The sequence below is a fragment of the Helicoverpa armigera genome, chromosome 12 (assembly GCF_030705265.1).
Source record: "Helicoverpa armigera isolate CAAS_96S chromosome 12, ASM3070526v1, whole genome shotgun sequence".
Taxonomy (NCBI): domain Eukaryota; kingdom Metazoa; phylum Arthropoda; class Insecta; order Lepidoptera; family Noctuidae; genus Helicoverpa; species Helicoverpa armigera.
This window is the reverse complement of record NC_087131.1, coordinates 3,457,298-3,473,482: the sequence shown is the minus strand read 5'-3', so window position 1 is coordinate 3,473,482 and position 16,185 is coordinate 3,457,298. Positions and strand designations below refer to the sequence as shown.

At 35.4% G+C, this 16,185-nt stretch overlaps 1 protein-coding gene across 4 annotated transcripts in view; it reads left to right on the top strand.

Moving 5' to 3' along the window:
- The window catches only part of LOC110378155 (vinexin), a 170,424-nt gene that overhangs the window by 10,517 nt on the left and 143,722 nt on the right, over positions 1-16,185 (top strand). For 3 of the 4 annotated variants that reach the window (XM_064037176.1, XM_064037173.1, XM_064037175.1), the window contains exons 2-3: positions 12,583-12,879; positions 13,953-13,985. In XM_064037176.1, the coding sequence (XP_063893246.1) occupies positions 12,784-12,879; positions 13,953-13,985 (129 nt within the window). In that variant the 5' untranslated portion in view covers positions 12,583-12,783. The remainder of the gene's footprint in view (positions 1-12,582; positions 12,880-13,952; positions 13,986-16,185) is intronic. The other variant, XM_064037174.1, reaches the window with a different exon arrangement.

The following is a 16,185-nucleotide window of genomic DNA, read 5'->3' as shown; positions in this document are numbered from 1 at the left end:
ACTAAAAATAAAATAGTGTGCTAGTTATTAAACCGACCGGCCTATATATTTCATACGCAACACGAAACTCAATTAAATTAGTAAAATTGAAATAAAATTATTTTTGGGCATCCGTGCAATAAAATAACTAGGTACTCTGGTAATAACTATGAATACTAACTTAAAATTTCTGCCACAACGAAATTAAATTGGTCAGATGCAATTACGGTCCCATCATCAGTAATAACCAGATAATTTTATTAATCCATTAATTAAATAGGTAATATTGGTTCATCACGGTTGTTCCTATGATGTTACTCTTTTAACATGAAAATAATATTGGAACGAAAACGAATCGAGAGCACGACATACATTGACAAACTTTCAGTTTCAAACATAGAATTCTGATTGCAAGATCAAGAAAAAATATTTAAAAATATTTTTTAAGACAAAAATACTATTTGGTCGTACTCTATGAGACATTATGAGGTAAACACTTTTGCAATTAACCATACCTACGTAACACGAAGAATTAAAAATCCATTTTAGACATCAATAGAAGATTTCTTCAATCACAATTTGAAGGTCATCTATCATAACCAGCAATTAACCCGATATTACTTGCACTATAAACTCATTCAAACACTTCCAAACAATTCTTCTATTCGTTACCCTCGGCAAATCTGTTGGCAGATGCGTCTCTAGCTATCGGCTGACCGTTCAACCCTCCCCAACGATACGACCCGGGTTTGTTATCGACGGATTTAGTTTTTTTATTGCCAGCTCTGGTTCCCTTTGCCTTATCCTCGAATTTATTGTGGCTGTTACTGATGCATGATTTCGGAATATATTATTTTTGGATGACGAAAAAACTGGTTTGATAGTAACTTTTGTTAGGTGAAAAGTCTAATTTTATAATGATTAATCAATCCTTCTCCGTGTGAGAGGAGGCCTGTGCCCAGCAGTGGGACGATAAAAAGGCTGTAACAGTAACAGCAAAGTCTAAAAACACAAGTCTTCATTCAAAAGAAAGTCAAGAAAATGTTGCTCGAATGTCTTAGCTCCTGCCCAATCAAACGTGAGGTTAATTTTCATACAGAATTATTCTGGAAAATGTATCTGAATCACAACACTATAATAACATTAAAATTTTTCGTATACTATTTTTACCTTTTACAAAGTTGAATACTTAGTAAACAGTGGCACTCGAGCCAGTAACAGTATTACCTCCTTTTGTCTTATTGCAACTTCCAAGACAGAGTTTTCTTTTTAAGGCTATGCAGTTGAAACATTTTAACGAAAATTGTTTACGAAGTTTTGCCGTTAAGATACCTACGTTTTTCCCTTATATTTTTTCCTAACTTCTGTAGTAATACGCTCTGTTCGTTTAATACTGTATCAAAGAATTCTCTGTTCAGAAAGTCTAGTAGTTTTTTTCAAGAATTACAATTATTTTTGTAAGCTTCTCTCCGTTTGAAGCGGTACCACAAATATACATTTATTCTCTGGTATTTTCGCGTGAGTATAAAAAGTCTTTTTAAAGCTTTTAAAGCGTTAAGTTGCGGACTTGTGAGTAATTATGTGAGTGCATTTATCATTTGAAATTAACAACGAAGTCACGAAAACCTGCTTTGTCTGCAGTTTCGTAGTGGGAAAAATTTGCAGACAGAAAATATGCATCAGCGTTGTGGTTGTGAAAAATTCCTGTGAGACTATCAGTACAGTCCCTAGGTACAATCTTTATATTTAAGGTTTTCTCTTTTAAGTATTTAAATGGCATATGTTAGTACAACCAAATCGTTAAAAGTCCTATCTCCATTGTTTCAAAGTCTTCAGTCTTTGATAAGCTGATTAGTCATTTAAAACGATTCATTTTTGTGTGACCTTTTTAACCAACTTCAATAAAAGAGACAAGACTTGGAACTGATTTTTAGAATAAAAAAATACTGGGTATAAATCGTTTGAATAATGGTCGAGGATGAAACATGTTTCTATAATATTTTAGCCGATTTATTGCACAAAATATATTATAAAACGTCATGATAAAACGTATAAATTTCAAAAAGGATATTTTGTCAGTACTGACCAAATGAGGACTTGGCTAGATTCCAATGGAAATAAAATTGCAACTTTAAAATTTGTAGTTGTTACGTCACCAATATCCTAGTAAAATGGCCGGACCAGTCCAATAAACCTATCTGAACAACATTTTACGGAACAACGTTGAAAAATTCATGGTTTTTCAATAGTATTTGATGGCAGTCACAAAGGGAACATCATGTGTTGCGATCGTCATTTGTTAGAGAATCGTCAAATGCTAAACTGTCAAAATGCAGACCATAGCTATCCAAATTGTCAGAAGTCTTACATCGTAACTTCTACCCTGATTGTAAGTGTAACCATTTGTGGACAGCACAATCACATCTGCAGAACGTAGGTGTAAAGCTGAAATGTCTTGTGTCAGCAATTCCACCTGGATGGTTATTGTAATGGCTTTGGGAACGCGCTGTCAATTTGTGTAACCATGAAATTAGACCATCATACTGGTGGACATGAGAATGTAATGATTATGATCATTCATCACCATTTTCATCTATTTCTGTTGGAAACTTTTCTTGGCCCGGCCGCGAAGAAGCTATCCAAGTCTTCTCTCCAACGCTTCCTTGGTCTTCTTCCCATAGGTATATGCAACAAAAAAAAGCAAAATTAAGACTAAACCTGACACATTCTTTAAACGAAATCGTTTGTATATTATCAACCAATAAATGCGTTAACAGATCAAAACGCTAAAACCGATTTCATTTCATTGTGAGCTCAGAAGAGCATTGTAAACAGCTCAATGCTCAATACAATGAGGTACTTCGGTACTTCGCTCGCTTACTAATATTATCTTGGACCAACAAAGTGCTCTTTGAGACGCCAGTTGAGTGCAGTTAATACCACAAAAGCGCATAGTGACCCAACTGTTACTCATTATGACATGCAATGTTGGTCTGTTAGTGTTTTAAAATGTATGGTTTGATGTGGGAATAATGCTTTTAGTGTCTTCTCGGTAATATGTGATGTTCTTTGAAATATTAGGAAGAGGTAACGTAAATATTTGTTTGTTAGAAAAGAGAAAAAGGAAACGGTAGTTACTTAAAACATTGAAATACCTACGTAAACATTGAAACACGTAAAAAATAAAAGAATTGAAAGTCAATAATTCTATAAAAAGTCGAGAAAATATTTACTTAGAAAATAACAGATAATCCGATATCCCTATTAGCTTTTAATACAATTTATACAGAATCGCAAAGGAGATAAGTAAACAAAGAAAACATACGACAGGTATGTAAATAATAATGTCGACATTATAATATTTATTGGCTTCTCATTTCTATGTAAATTGACATGGGACGGGGAGTGTTTTTAAGTACAGTACAATATGGTTATTGTGTTACAAATTGTATCAATATGCCAATATTGAAGGAGGAGGTACTCAGATTTCGTTGACTCTGAGCAAACAAAATGAAAGAGAAAAAGGTCAGGACTATTCTCTATTTGAAGATGTATTTGTATGGATCTCAAGAACAGTGTTTGTTTCCTTAAAAATGTATCGACAGTAAGTAAACCTTTTAGGAAACAAACGAAAATGAAATACAATAGGTATGTACTATTAGTTACTTAGATTTGGTTAACAATAACATAGTAGTCGTAAGTCGAAAAAAGTAATTTCTCCTATTAAAAAATATTTTGTATCCCTAAAATAGTTTTCCTACATTGGGTCACTGACATAGGGTCATGTCATATTTGGATCCGTGGCAAAAACATACCTTGTAATACTTGAAGATTGATCCTACCATGACTTTATATAAAGGCCTTTAGATACTTGAGGGAGTACAAATAGCCTGAAACTTACAGAATTTGGTTGTTATTAGTTTTCGGCCTCAGTTTACTGAGTTATCCACACGTTGTTATGTCTTAGATCAATATAGGGATTATTGGATGTTACATGATTAGGCAGATAAGGTAGGTATTGGTTTCTATGTAACGTTCACCTATGTGTATCTTATATTCTAGTACTGGGTAATAACATTATCATTGGTTTGGGTATCTTAAAGACAACACTGCGAAGTATTTAGTATACTTTGTTCGCATTTTTAAAATTGGTTACATGGATATCTCATGAACAACCTTTTTGAATCATTTAGAGCCAATTCATCCGAAAACTTCTACTTCGAGTGCACAAAGGCTAAGTACCGATTGCACAATTCTAACTCAATGTTGAGAAGTTAGAATGCTACTCCGTATCGTTTCCCGGTTTCCTCATTTCCCCATTTTGTCTGTGTAACATTTCCTCGTTGAAACCCCAATTTTCCTGTTGAAGGACACGGTTCATTTATTTCAAATGTATTTTTTTTTTCTTTTTTTTTAAAACAGCAGGAATCTTGTTAGTATCTTATACACTCAGATTTGAAAATGTGTGGCAAATATGTCTGAGCAATAACTCAGTCTCATTCTCACTAAGTAAACGTGTATATGTGTTACACCCACACATGTATGTGTACAAATATATATCAAGCATTTCCCGCGTTGTAAATCCGGCCAAATGAAAAGTGTCGCGTTTTATATTTCCAGCGGAAAGCCGCGCTATAAAGTATGTTAGCGATTTGAGTAGAATATGCATTTAGTGGGCCGACAGCCATAAATTCAGGGCCACTGAATGAACGAGCATCCGTTCCCGCAACATTTTGCGGGCTTTTGTTACTGGGTCGCGAGTTCGCGAGATATGGGCTAGGGAAATGAAACGAAAAGCACGGAAAAACTACAAAACTACTGCGTTTGGTTTATTATTGTTGTCCGTTCGTTCGCTAAAAGGCTTCGTGCTTTATGAAACGACTGCTGCAAAATTAAAAAAGCTGTTAAAATATCTCGTCATTGTTTCTACAGTGAAGCCTATTAATATTGTAAACACGAAGTCTGGATATTTATGGACGTTCCTTACTCTTTCACACGAAAATAGCATTAACGTTCACCGTTCAGAAAATAAATAATAATTGTAATTAGGAAATATACATAAGAAAACAGTAATTAATAATTAAATAATAAATACCAATCGAAATAATAATAAGCCTCTTTATTCTGCACCGAACCTCCAAAGTAAAGTATTTACAACCGAAGTTGCAAATACTTATTTTCAAAACTTATTAGTCGACAGCGCTGCAAAAGTTCACTTTTATATTTGTTTACCTTAAGACGATTAAAATTTTAATGTTACTTCGCTTTACCGGCAAATACGTCAGTAATAAATCAAAATTTTCCCAAATAGCCCGCAGTATCGAAACTTGGGAGATTATTGATTTATTAAACAGTTCATGGGACTAAATGATGACTTAATTAGTATCGAGAAGTTGTGTTCAGCCATTAATTAAGACAAAGCTTTTCGGTTGGAAATATTTTAGCCTTTCTTTCTCGAATAGTAGTTTGATCGATCATGTGTTTAGATCTACACTTAAATACAATTTAGCATCGATTAATGTAACGTCGAGTAGCGATTTTTCTAGCTCGCGCCATGGCCCCAAAATTAGCGCAAACTCCCAGACGGGCTGAGATTTTCTTCAAACTCAATATTTCCTCTAATGTACTTAATGACAGGTTGTTACTGTTAAGCAGTTTCACAAACAAAGGCAGGTCAACATCTTAACGACATCTTGTTTCCACCATAATTACCTGATCTCCGTAACGACCAGTAGATCTCATTATTTCTTACCTATTACGTAATTATACTAAATTGCCGACTCTAAATTGCATGGGTCACACGATGATTCAGAACATCTTAGAATAATCAACTTCGAGAACTGGCCAGCTTTATCAATAGAAATGTCTCATAGACAATGCACTTGTTCATGGAAATAGGAAGACCTATTCATACGTGATGGCCGAGAACAGCTACTAAACGCAGGGTATTTTTGAACAAAGAAAATATACAAAGACTTTTCATATGCTGATCTGAAAGATCGTCTAGCTGGCAACATACTGACCTCTCGTAAAATTGTTACGAGACTTTAACTTCACGAAAACTATAACTGGATGACGTAATACTATTGAACGTTCCTAGGTGGCCAGTCCACGGTATCAGCGTCAGATATTTACGAACGCGGGTAGCTCATGCAATCACATTGACCTAGATAGTTCCAACATTATAGACCAGCCACATGGTGTACGTTTGAACGTAATTTATAAAACGTTAACTTCAGAAAGTTCGGAAGCATCTGTAATAACATATCATTGAGAAGTGTGGGTGTTATAGTGAAAGAATATTTTAAAATGGGAGCCATTAGCGAAATTTATAGAGATAGGAATAATACTCAGCGTAGTAGAACAAAACAGATATTGTTCAATGAGATGTTTCTCTAAGGTTACCTAAACACGGTTATAAATGAATTGGTTCTGAACGCTAGGTAAATATTGCAAATGTTGGTGCAGTTCGTGGTTTAGTTTAATATTGAAGTTTCACTAGACTTGGAACTTGTCGACTTTGAGTGGTTTTCAACTTATTGACCGCACATACAGAGAAGTGCTCCGGTGAGTTTATAGGTGGCGTGAAATTGACAAAGAAAGAGTCAACAGCTTAGCTTGCTCTCTGAAGTTCGGAGTTTATTTAAAACTTGACCCAAGTCCAACACATGTGTTTTATTCTTTTTAGTAACACATTCAATGTTTAAAGGATAAAAGGACTTTAAATAAGTGGTTTATGTGGAGGTGATTGCAAAAATAGAAAAGACTCCTCAGTAACCATTAATTTACAAATATTTAATACTGTTTTTGGGCAAAAACTTTTCATCTGAATTTGTATATCAGAATCCAAAATAATGATGTAACCACGAACATACCTTACAAGGTGAGACAAGTGTACACAGATTTTCGAGCAGGACCCTTACAATATTGTGTATCATGTTTAAACATGGTATTGTACCGTGGGAATAATAAATTGGGATCGAATAAGGTGTCTGGAATAAATCAAGGTCCCAGGGCCCCTCGCCGCAACTGCCCCTGTCCTCACCGTATTGGATGAAGGTGTATATTAAGTTGTAGACATTAAATTGGATAGAATAGTGGAGTAGTGTAACACGAGAATGAGCCAGGTACTGTGAGAGACGTTATTTTTTGTTGACTCAATATGGAGAGTAATAAAGTTGTTGTTTATGAGACCAAAGAGATCAAAACATCAAGTAATCAAGGTGTTAGAGCGAATATCTTGAACAAAGCTTGTTAGCAAATCAGTAAGCATTTGAGTAGTCTATACCTACAGCCTTATATCTTGCGTATCGTTAGCTATCGCATTGTTGACTATGCGAGCTTTCACAACAGCCAACTAGACCTCCCACGAAGTCAAACTTCACGTTTATACATAATTTTGTATAAGCCCAAATGACTCACCTAATCATTTATTAAATGGCTTACAAACTTTTTGGGACCTTGGATTTGTTTGAACCGTTAAATTAACGCTGAAATACGAAAATGTTTCTCTAATAACACTAAACATGTTGCCAGGATCTAAGGGGGATAAACCGACTCCCTTAATAGCTGGCCCTTTAGGAATCACTAGGTGAGCCATTCGAACTAATAAATTCGGAATTCTTGGACACTCCTAATTCTCCCACAAAATATGGAAAACAAATTTTAATGCACAGATTTAGGGTTCAAATTGGATTGCGTGTTGGGTGTTCGGGTGCTTTCTGTGGTCCAAGGGTAAGGGTCAATTTAATTAATTACAGAAACCACGACATGCGCCCTATTAAACCTTTGTTACGCGGTGCTATTATTTTACTTTCCGCGATTGTTGTCGGTATTTATGGTTATTTTGTTTTTTGGTAATGGAAAATGGATAATGTGGAGTTATTTTGGGAAATTCTGTTGAAACCATAAAGTATTAAAGCTTAGACACATTACCAACGTTATTATAAGATTCATCGCAAGACTTCGTCCAGAATAAATCCCGTAATATAAAAAGCCAATAGCGTGGGATCATGAGAAGCTAAAAAAGTTAATCTCCTTAATCTGTTGGATTAGACTACATAAACCTTTAGGTCCATAACTAATTAGCACAATTTTCATTAAAAGTTTCAACTAGCCATTAAATGTAGCGGCCAATGTTAACTCAGATTGTAATTTAAAATTTTACGTCGACTTTAATCTTAATTAATCCTCACCACTATTAAAAATACGAAAATGAGTTTGCTCACTCCACTTTCACGGGTCGGTTGTTACAGCGATCTCCGTAATGTTGTACATAGACATTGCTTGTTAATATGCTGATAATAAGGCTCATCTGAAGTTGGACAAATCTAGGTGCCTATTCCTGTATTTTTTTTTTGTATTCTGTTTTTTCTTTGGATTGTATTGTTTTACTGTTTACGTTTCAGTTGCATTGTATAATTTTATCAACTTATGAAGAATAAGGGCCCACTAGATCTGATATTGTGTAGAAAAGCTTCTTTCTTACTTAAAAACTACTCCAAAGACTACTAGGGCATATTTTGAATGATTAAGTCTGTATGTCTTTATCTGTAGGTGTATGGTATGTAATATTTCTTCAGTCTGATTGATGACATCATCAGGTAGTACTGCCCTACATACCACCACAATCTTTAGCGAAACATTAAAAATATCAGACCACGGTCAAGCAGGGTAGCCAAACATTTTTAAAATAAATGACTTACATCAGCATGTACGCAGACTTATAAACATTGTGTAATGTTAACGTTATATTTAACCTTCGATTAACCAAATGCAGGATGAGTCAGTCCGTCGGCTATTAAAAGCTCGACTCTTGGACTGACGGTGATCTATTTATGTCAATAATGTCCTACGCTTCATTATTGATTGAAGATCTAATTACGATTCGGAAGACTTTGGTGTTGTATACCTACTTTCAGGTGTTTGAGAATTGGTAAAGTCAGAGCTGAAATGAGCGATTATAGAACATTGTATAAGAATGGTGTTAGTTAGGCATATTACAAAGAATTACCTACTATTCTAGAAAACTCCTTTATAATCCTTCACATGGAATTGTATAAGCCACATTTAATTCAAAAGGAGGTATACCTGCCGCAGGCAGAGACCAGGAAACAATATAATCCTGTTATGGAAAAAACCGCTTGCATTTGACAGATTTGGAATTGACAGTCCCATCCCACGGTGTGTTCGTTCTGACGTCAAACCAATCAATGTTTTACCTCAAATAGATAGTGTTCAATTTAAATCTTACTTCCTTATGAAATCACTTAAAAACAAAACGAAGCGTCGGATAATCCGGCGAAGTACGTCTTATCCTGGCGCACTTATCTTTACTTCGGGCAAATAGGAGTTTACTGTTGAACCTCCTCGATATTTAAATAACTACATTTGCAGTATCCTGTGGTAAAAACCATGATAATTAAATGTTAATAGCTTGATAGATAGTAAGTAGCGATTATATCTATGCATACTCCATATAAAAGTAAAGCCAGGAAATATGTGATCATGTCAATAAACTAATCTTTCCTACTGGCCTTGCTAATGGATATTTACCCATATTTCGTAGTGCTGCCGTTGCATTCAGTAGGTAGAAAAACACATCAAATTAAACAATTTAACCTTACCTTTCCCGCGGTGAACATATTACTTTTATACGAATAACATCCTTTGACAAACAAGGTACACATAGTACATCGTTTAGGGGAGATTCCATTGTAAAACGTATCAACATACGTTTCCCCATAATTTCCGAAACGCTACCTATGATATCCACGGACCTGACATGTGGTTGCCGCGGCTATTCATCCGTCACTCACACATCCGACGTATATTGAGCCTTGTTCTCGAAATCTCCTCTTCCTCCTATATACCTACAGCTAATATTGCACAACTATGTGTACTATGTCTATTTGTATGTGTGACTTTCTTTTGTTTGGTTATATTTTCTTCTGCGGAAAAAATGCTCTTATTCTTACATCGTTGATCGTGTGTTATGATTCGTCTATTGGTATAGCTTGTGATCCTTGAAACATTAACTAGCTTGATCAAATATTTTGAGCATGTGCAATTTTGATTGGTACTCTTCACATATACCGTTTCTACTATTTTGCAAATAGCAATGTTCAAAGATATCGTGTGCATAATTAAAATAGTAGTTAACATGTCACTTGTTAATGCACGGAGGATGCCCTTGCTCATCAACCTGATAACCTTTCCTAGCTTACATCACCGACAGAAATGCTATACTACCGATGTAATTACTCCTAGCAAAACAAATATGATAGGTACTTGTGTACCGTACTTCCTTGGAGTACGTACGTACGACAATTGAGCAATTAAAAGTTGATTGGGTAATGCGTAGCCTATAAATCTAATTGTCATCGTGAGGAACGGTATCTTAAATTGCTGTTGTTAGTTTGTTAGGCTTGTAGTTAGGGACCTTATAGGCGTGTTATATGAAGAAAGGTGAAATAGATAACAAGCCTTAGTCATACTTATAATTAGTCGTATTATAGTTCTCGCGATGAAACTTATCGTATTGCTTGTCTCAATTTTGTTCAAACCATCATACTTGCGAGAGATTCAATGGTAGGAATATCTACATATAGCCCAAAATTAAGGTTGCATTCCATAGCATTTGGAAATTTGCAATACCTCCGGTACAATATCTCTCCGATACGCAATACATACAACTACGTAGCAATGTTCTGATTTTGCCTAAGCCTAAATCCCTGGCGATAGTGCTAGTTTCTCAACCGCAAGCACCGGAGCCTACTAGATGTGACTACGCTCTGTGGTTGAATGGACGAAACCAGTGAAGAAGAAACTGCACCAGAAATGATAGACGCGTCTGAGGCTTTGCAAATACCTACTAGACATAGGAAGATTGGATTATTTACTTTTGGATAAAGGTCTTAACTGCTGTAGGCTAATACCATGATGATGAGATTAATAGCAGTTTTGGAAAGTCTATGAATCGTCAGTGACCTGTAAGTGCATGTTGAGATTCTTTTAATTTAAAAGTGGCCTAACAAAAATGTGGGATGTGGTTTTAAAATTCGCAATATGTACATTGGATCACTCGGAAAAGCTAATCCAACACGCAACATGCAAATACCCGCTCATCAAAACCACAACAAGTCCCCATCAAAATTTAATTTGGAAACGCAACCAGCGTAGTGTCACCATAACACGAGGTATGTTTACATTTGTCAAGCGATGCTGTTCGGCTGCAGTCTGACCGCAATGTTTCAGTTAGAACCCGTTGGTAACAGCGGTGCCATCCACATGTGCGGTTTTGTATGTTAGTGTTTGTATTGCTGGAATTTGGCCTGTAATTGGAATATTATTGATAATTTTGTTTTGTACAACAGGCCAATTGGTTAAAGGGAATGGTGGAACTACATGTTGGTATACTGCGAATTACTTTGTATTTCGTGGAATGATATATGTAGATGAATATAATTATTGGCCTCCTGAAAAAGATATCATAAGAAATAAGCAGTATCTTTGTAATATTTTTATGTATTACTTTTACTTTCATGTATTTACAAGCCATAATAAACCGTATGCTTCAACGATTGTCCTCTTATAATCCCCTCACCCACGATTCCTTCCCAAGACCTAATTCAACACACTAATCGAATTTAAGAAGACGCCACTCCCAATAGACCAGTAAAGTAACCATTCATTAAACAGTGTGTTAAGAGTAAATTGAAAAATGATTCATAGATCTCATACGGCCGACCTTCGTACTCTTGTGCATCATGCTCTGAAAATAATTCAACTGTTGGACTGACCTCGCTGCGAATAAAATTACTTTTGGTTTACGATACTCCTCTTTACCTAGTTCATGGTGTAATACTGCATGAAAATTATATTTTGCATCAGTCAGTTTAAATGCTTCTGTGAAGAGATGAGAGGTTTTAACTGATTAAAAATGTACAACGGACTGAAGTACAATAATTGAACTTTTCTTTGATGAATTTAGTGATAGCGAACTTGTAGTATACAGAGGAAATGATGAACTTTATAACGCTCAAAGAGGAGTAACTTGCAAACACATTTGGAAAAGAATACGATAGCCTAAATCAAACTTGGCACGCGGCCAAAACATTAATTAATATGACTGTTACACCAAAATATCACCGATTTCCTAAATAGGATGTTTCATTTAATTTTAATTGATTTAATTAAACCGATAATACCACCCGACACTACAAAGCAACCATCGTTTAATAGGTTAATCGATTTTCATTCAAATCTCGAGTTCCGTTTAACAGCATCTGTCTACTAAGTATAGATTATTTTATGAACTTCTTTATGGGGTATTTAAAAGATCCCGGGATTGCTCATAAAACTAAATATACCCAACTTGTTAGAAGTGATTAAGTAACCGAAGCGTTTGATAGATATATCTTATTCCCCTATTCCAATATCGGAAGCCCGCAACTGCGGCCGCCGAACCGAACAACATAATTACTCACTTTCAAACTACTAAACTGCTCAATAGTTGGCATGTCAGTCCACATAAACTGCATACTATTAAGTTAAACGACATAGCCCAGTAACTCATTTAATTTTATTTTCTGTTTGTTACAGGCTCAAATCCCAGCGCTCAAGCATCCAGCACAAAATTGACTGAATATAACAAAATTGTGATATAAAAATGACTACGGGCTTCCACTTTACGCTTTAATATTTTGTACGACATGAAGAGAAGTTGGCAATCCATTGACAGTTTTGGTTGGAAGTGAAGTTGTGTATTGTGAATTTGTGAGGCAATGGAGTGAAAAGACGGCGATGACTGCGAGGGAGGTGGAGCTGACAGGCGGCGCGCCGTGGGGCTTCCGCATGCACGGCGGCACCGATCAAAACCAACCACTCAGGATCTCAAGGGTTCGTTCAAATGCTTTCTACGTTATACTGAACATACTTTCACGCGAACGCGACGCTTACAATCCGCGCTCGCGAAATATTAAACGTTGCTGCGGCTTTTACTTCGACACGCAGACACAGAGCTCCGGATTCATAAATTGTTTCTAAATTCGATGCTGACATTCATAATACTTTTTATGGCATCCGCTAAAACCTTTCCCTACAAATCGGATTACGTCAACAGAGCTGCGGACGCTTTGTATAGCTAAATGAAATCAATTGGCGCGAAATAAGTCTTCAATAATAAAACAGATTGCAATAAGAACTGGGTTCACGAGAACAGTACTGAGTATTTCTTCAAACTCCTCACAGGATCAGATTACGCAATTAAAGTTGGTTGTAAATGGTGAAACAGCTCGTTCTCGTCGAAAGCACTTTGTTTGTGGGAACTCGGTACAATTTATCAAGAGAATTGTATTGTTGAAAGGAACTACTTGTTATATTACTCAGTTTGCCGACTAGCGCTGTATCTGGTTATTGAGTTCTTTCTTTGAGCAAAATAATAATTCGCATTACTGATTTAACGCTTGGAAACTTTTTCCACCTGTTGATTTGTTGTTATGTAACTATGGAAGTTATTTCTTTTGTTGTATTAGGGTGAATATGTTCAATGTCCAAAGTATCGTAATGGATTACATTTCTGTACTAATAAAGCTTATATCTCAGGAAAAAATAATTTATAACGTAATACGCAAACAGAATATTTTATCATAAACAAAACAGACAGAAGAAAAAATACCAAGACTTCACAAAAGAAACAGCAAATGTATTCTTTAACACCTTTTTATCTCTATTAAAGAGCTTATCGTTTCTCTACCTTGACTTTTATTCATATTTAAAACTGTTATAGCTGTGAACTCACACAATCACTCAAAGAATACAAAAAGAAAGACTGCCGTTATCAAAAGCATATAATTCTCTTTCTACACGGGCCTGTTTAATCCAGTTGCCAAAAGTTTATCAATCAGAACTGCAACCAAGTAAATCGACAGTCATTTTATCTTCTTCTATCTTACTTTTGGTTATTTTTGCAGCGGTACAGTGACAGCCTGGAGCGAAGCCTCCACGTAAGTAAGATTGTGCCAAACGGTTTGCTCGCCAAACAGTAATCAATCATTTCCTTTAACAACGCCGAGATCTTCCTTAATAAAAATTGTTTTTGTTTACTAACCGAAGATAACGGTCTCCGTGACATTTTTCTCATTTGTCTTGCTTTTTATTGGACGAAGATATTTCTAACCACTTAATTCAAAGTTTGAATGAGATTGGACTAATGAGGTGTGTTTTGGGAATTTAACTGAGTTTCGAGTAATAAACTAGTGCCCATTTTCACCAACAAAACCTAAATTTAGGTATCCCTTAAGAGCATTTAGGGAACACTTAATACGAATTTCGTTTTCACCAAAGTTTAAGTGTTCCTTATCACCTTTATTATTGTGGGAGCCCTTATTCTAAGTGACACTTAGTTACGGAAACGTTAAAAGATTGTTGGTGAAAATGGGCATAGGTATCTTTTCCAAAGTTTAAGTAGGTACTTACCCAAAGTATTAAAAAGATTTTTAAGTAGTTATTTTATGATAGGCATTTGTATGACTGCATGATTCTACATTTAGTCGCTATAATGGAATTTGAAAATTAATCAGAATCTAATTTGTAAAACTTATATAACTATAATAATTCGATTTTTTCTACCCAGGTTACATATTCTTGTTTTAAATTGCGTTATGGTATGGGACCCTAACCTTGAAGTTAAAGGTGTTAGGAATACGTCAATCAAGTCTTATAAACTTGATAGCTTTTGCAGAGCTGAAAATCTGTTGCCATCATACCAGTTAAAAAGTTCTTTAAATTAAAAATGTGATACACAAACAGCCAGTGTAATATTAATAATAATGCACCTAATGCAAATACCTAAATATATTTTTTGGCTATTTTAGTAAAAAAAATATCTTTCTCAAATTCACCATTGTTTCTTAACCAAAGAGTTTCGCCCCTATATCAATAGATGTCGCTGACAGTGAAGCAAAGCCCTCGCTTAATGGACAAGATACCGTAATCCCTTTGTATAGGCAAAGATTATTGTTTGATGGCCCGATGAGGAAGATAGGACCTAAATTAAGGGCCGTTTCCTTGTGAATGCTTATTTATTGTATATAGAAGATACTAAGTGGGTTTTCGTGGAGTTACGATTATGTTTTGGGATCTAAATAAATGTTTGTAGGGACACTGTAAATTATTTTCGAAAATACTAACAGGTTAATGAAACATAGTTTCAAATCACCATATATGGTTAATGAAACATTTCAAATCACTATTTATGAGCCTTGAGCGGTGTAGTTGTCATCTTATGACCGAATTTCAATAGAAAACTTGCATACTTATCTATATTTTAAGATATCTACCTATATTTCTCAGCCAAAAGTGCACACTTGAAAAGGATCAACTAATGAATAGGTACTATCTTCAGGTATAACATGATTATCTTACAGCAAATTATTCCACTAATCCTTTAGAAGTTGACTCAAATCCCGTGTCAAAACGTAGCTCTGTGAACCACTAAACCAGTCGTTGTGTAGTCTATCCATGCTGAAGGTAAACGCTTTGAGAGATTTCCATGTCTGCGTCAAATCTGAGGTGGTGCTTAAGTCTGTGCCCAGAGGAAATCTTGCCTAGAAAAGGTCTGATGGTAATTTAATAAATACATTGATGGTAGAGAGAAAAATAAGTATGTAAATCTATACTTTGTTTATAAAAAAGAATACTTTTTGTTTGTTTAACTGTTGGAAAGTCACACTCTTCCCAAGTAAAGTAGGCATATTTTATACGGGCAGTCATTCCCGGACGCGGTTAAAACCGCAGGAATTCGGCTAGTATGAAATAAGTAAATATAGCAGAGCCGATTTTGCTTTTGAATAAAATGTCTTGTTAAAAAAATAAAGATAATTGATTTTATCAAAAAATAGTAGAGTTAAAGGCCGGTATAAGCCAGAACTTTTTTCCGTGCTTACTAATTTTTGTAATTATGTTTGCCATGTTTATTTTTGCATTTCTTGTCTAAGCAAAAATGCCTACCTAATTATGACGTCATCAGTAAATCAACGCGCCATTACGTTGACGTATTCGCAGTCCAGAGACAAACTTATCGGTCGGTCGAGCTCGTTAGCAGGCCAGAGATATGTCGTTAATCTTTTTTAATGTCATGGTGCCCATTTCTGCCGGCCAGTTTATGCAAACTGACTTGATCGTTAGATGGCTCAAGTAGTGAGT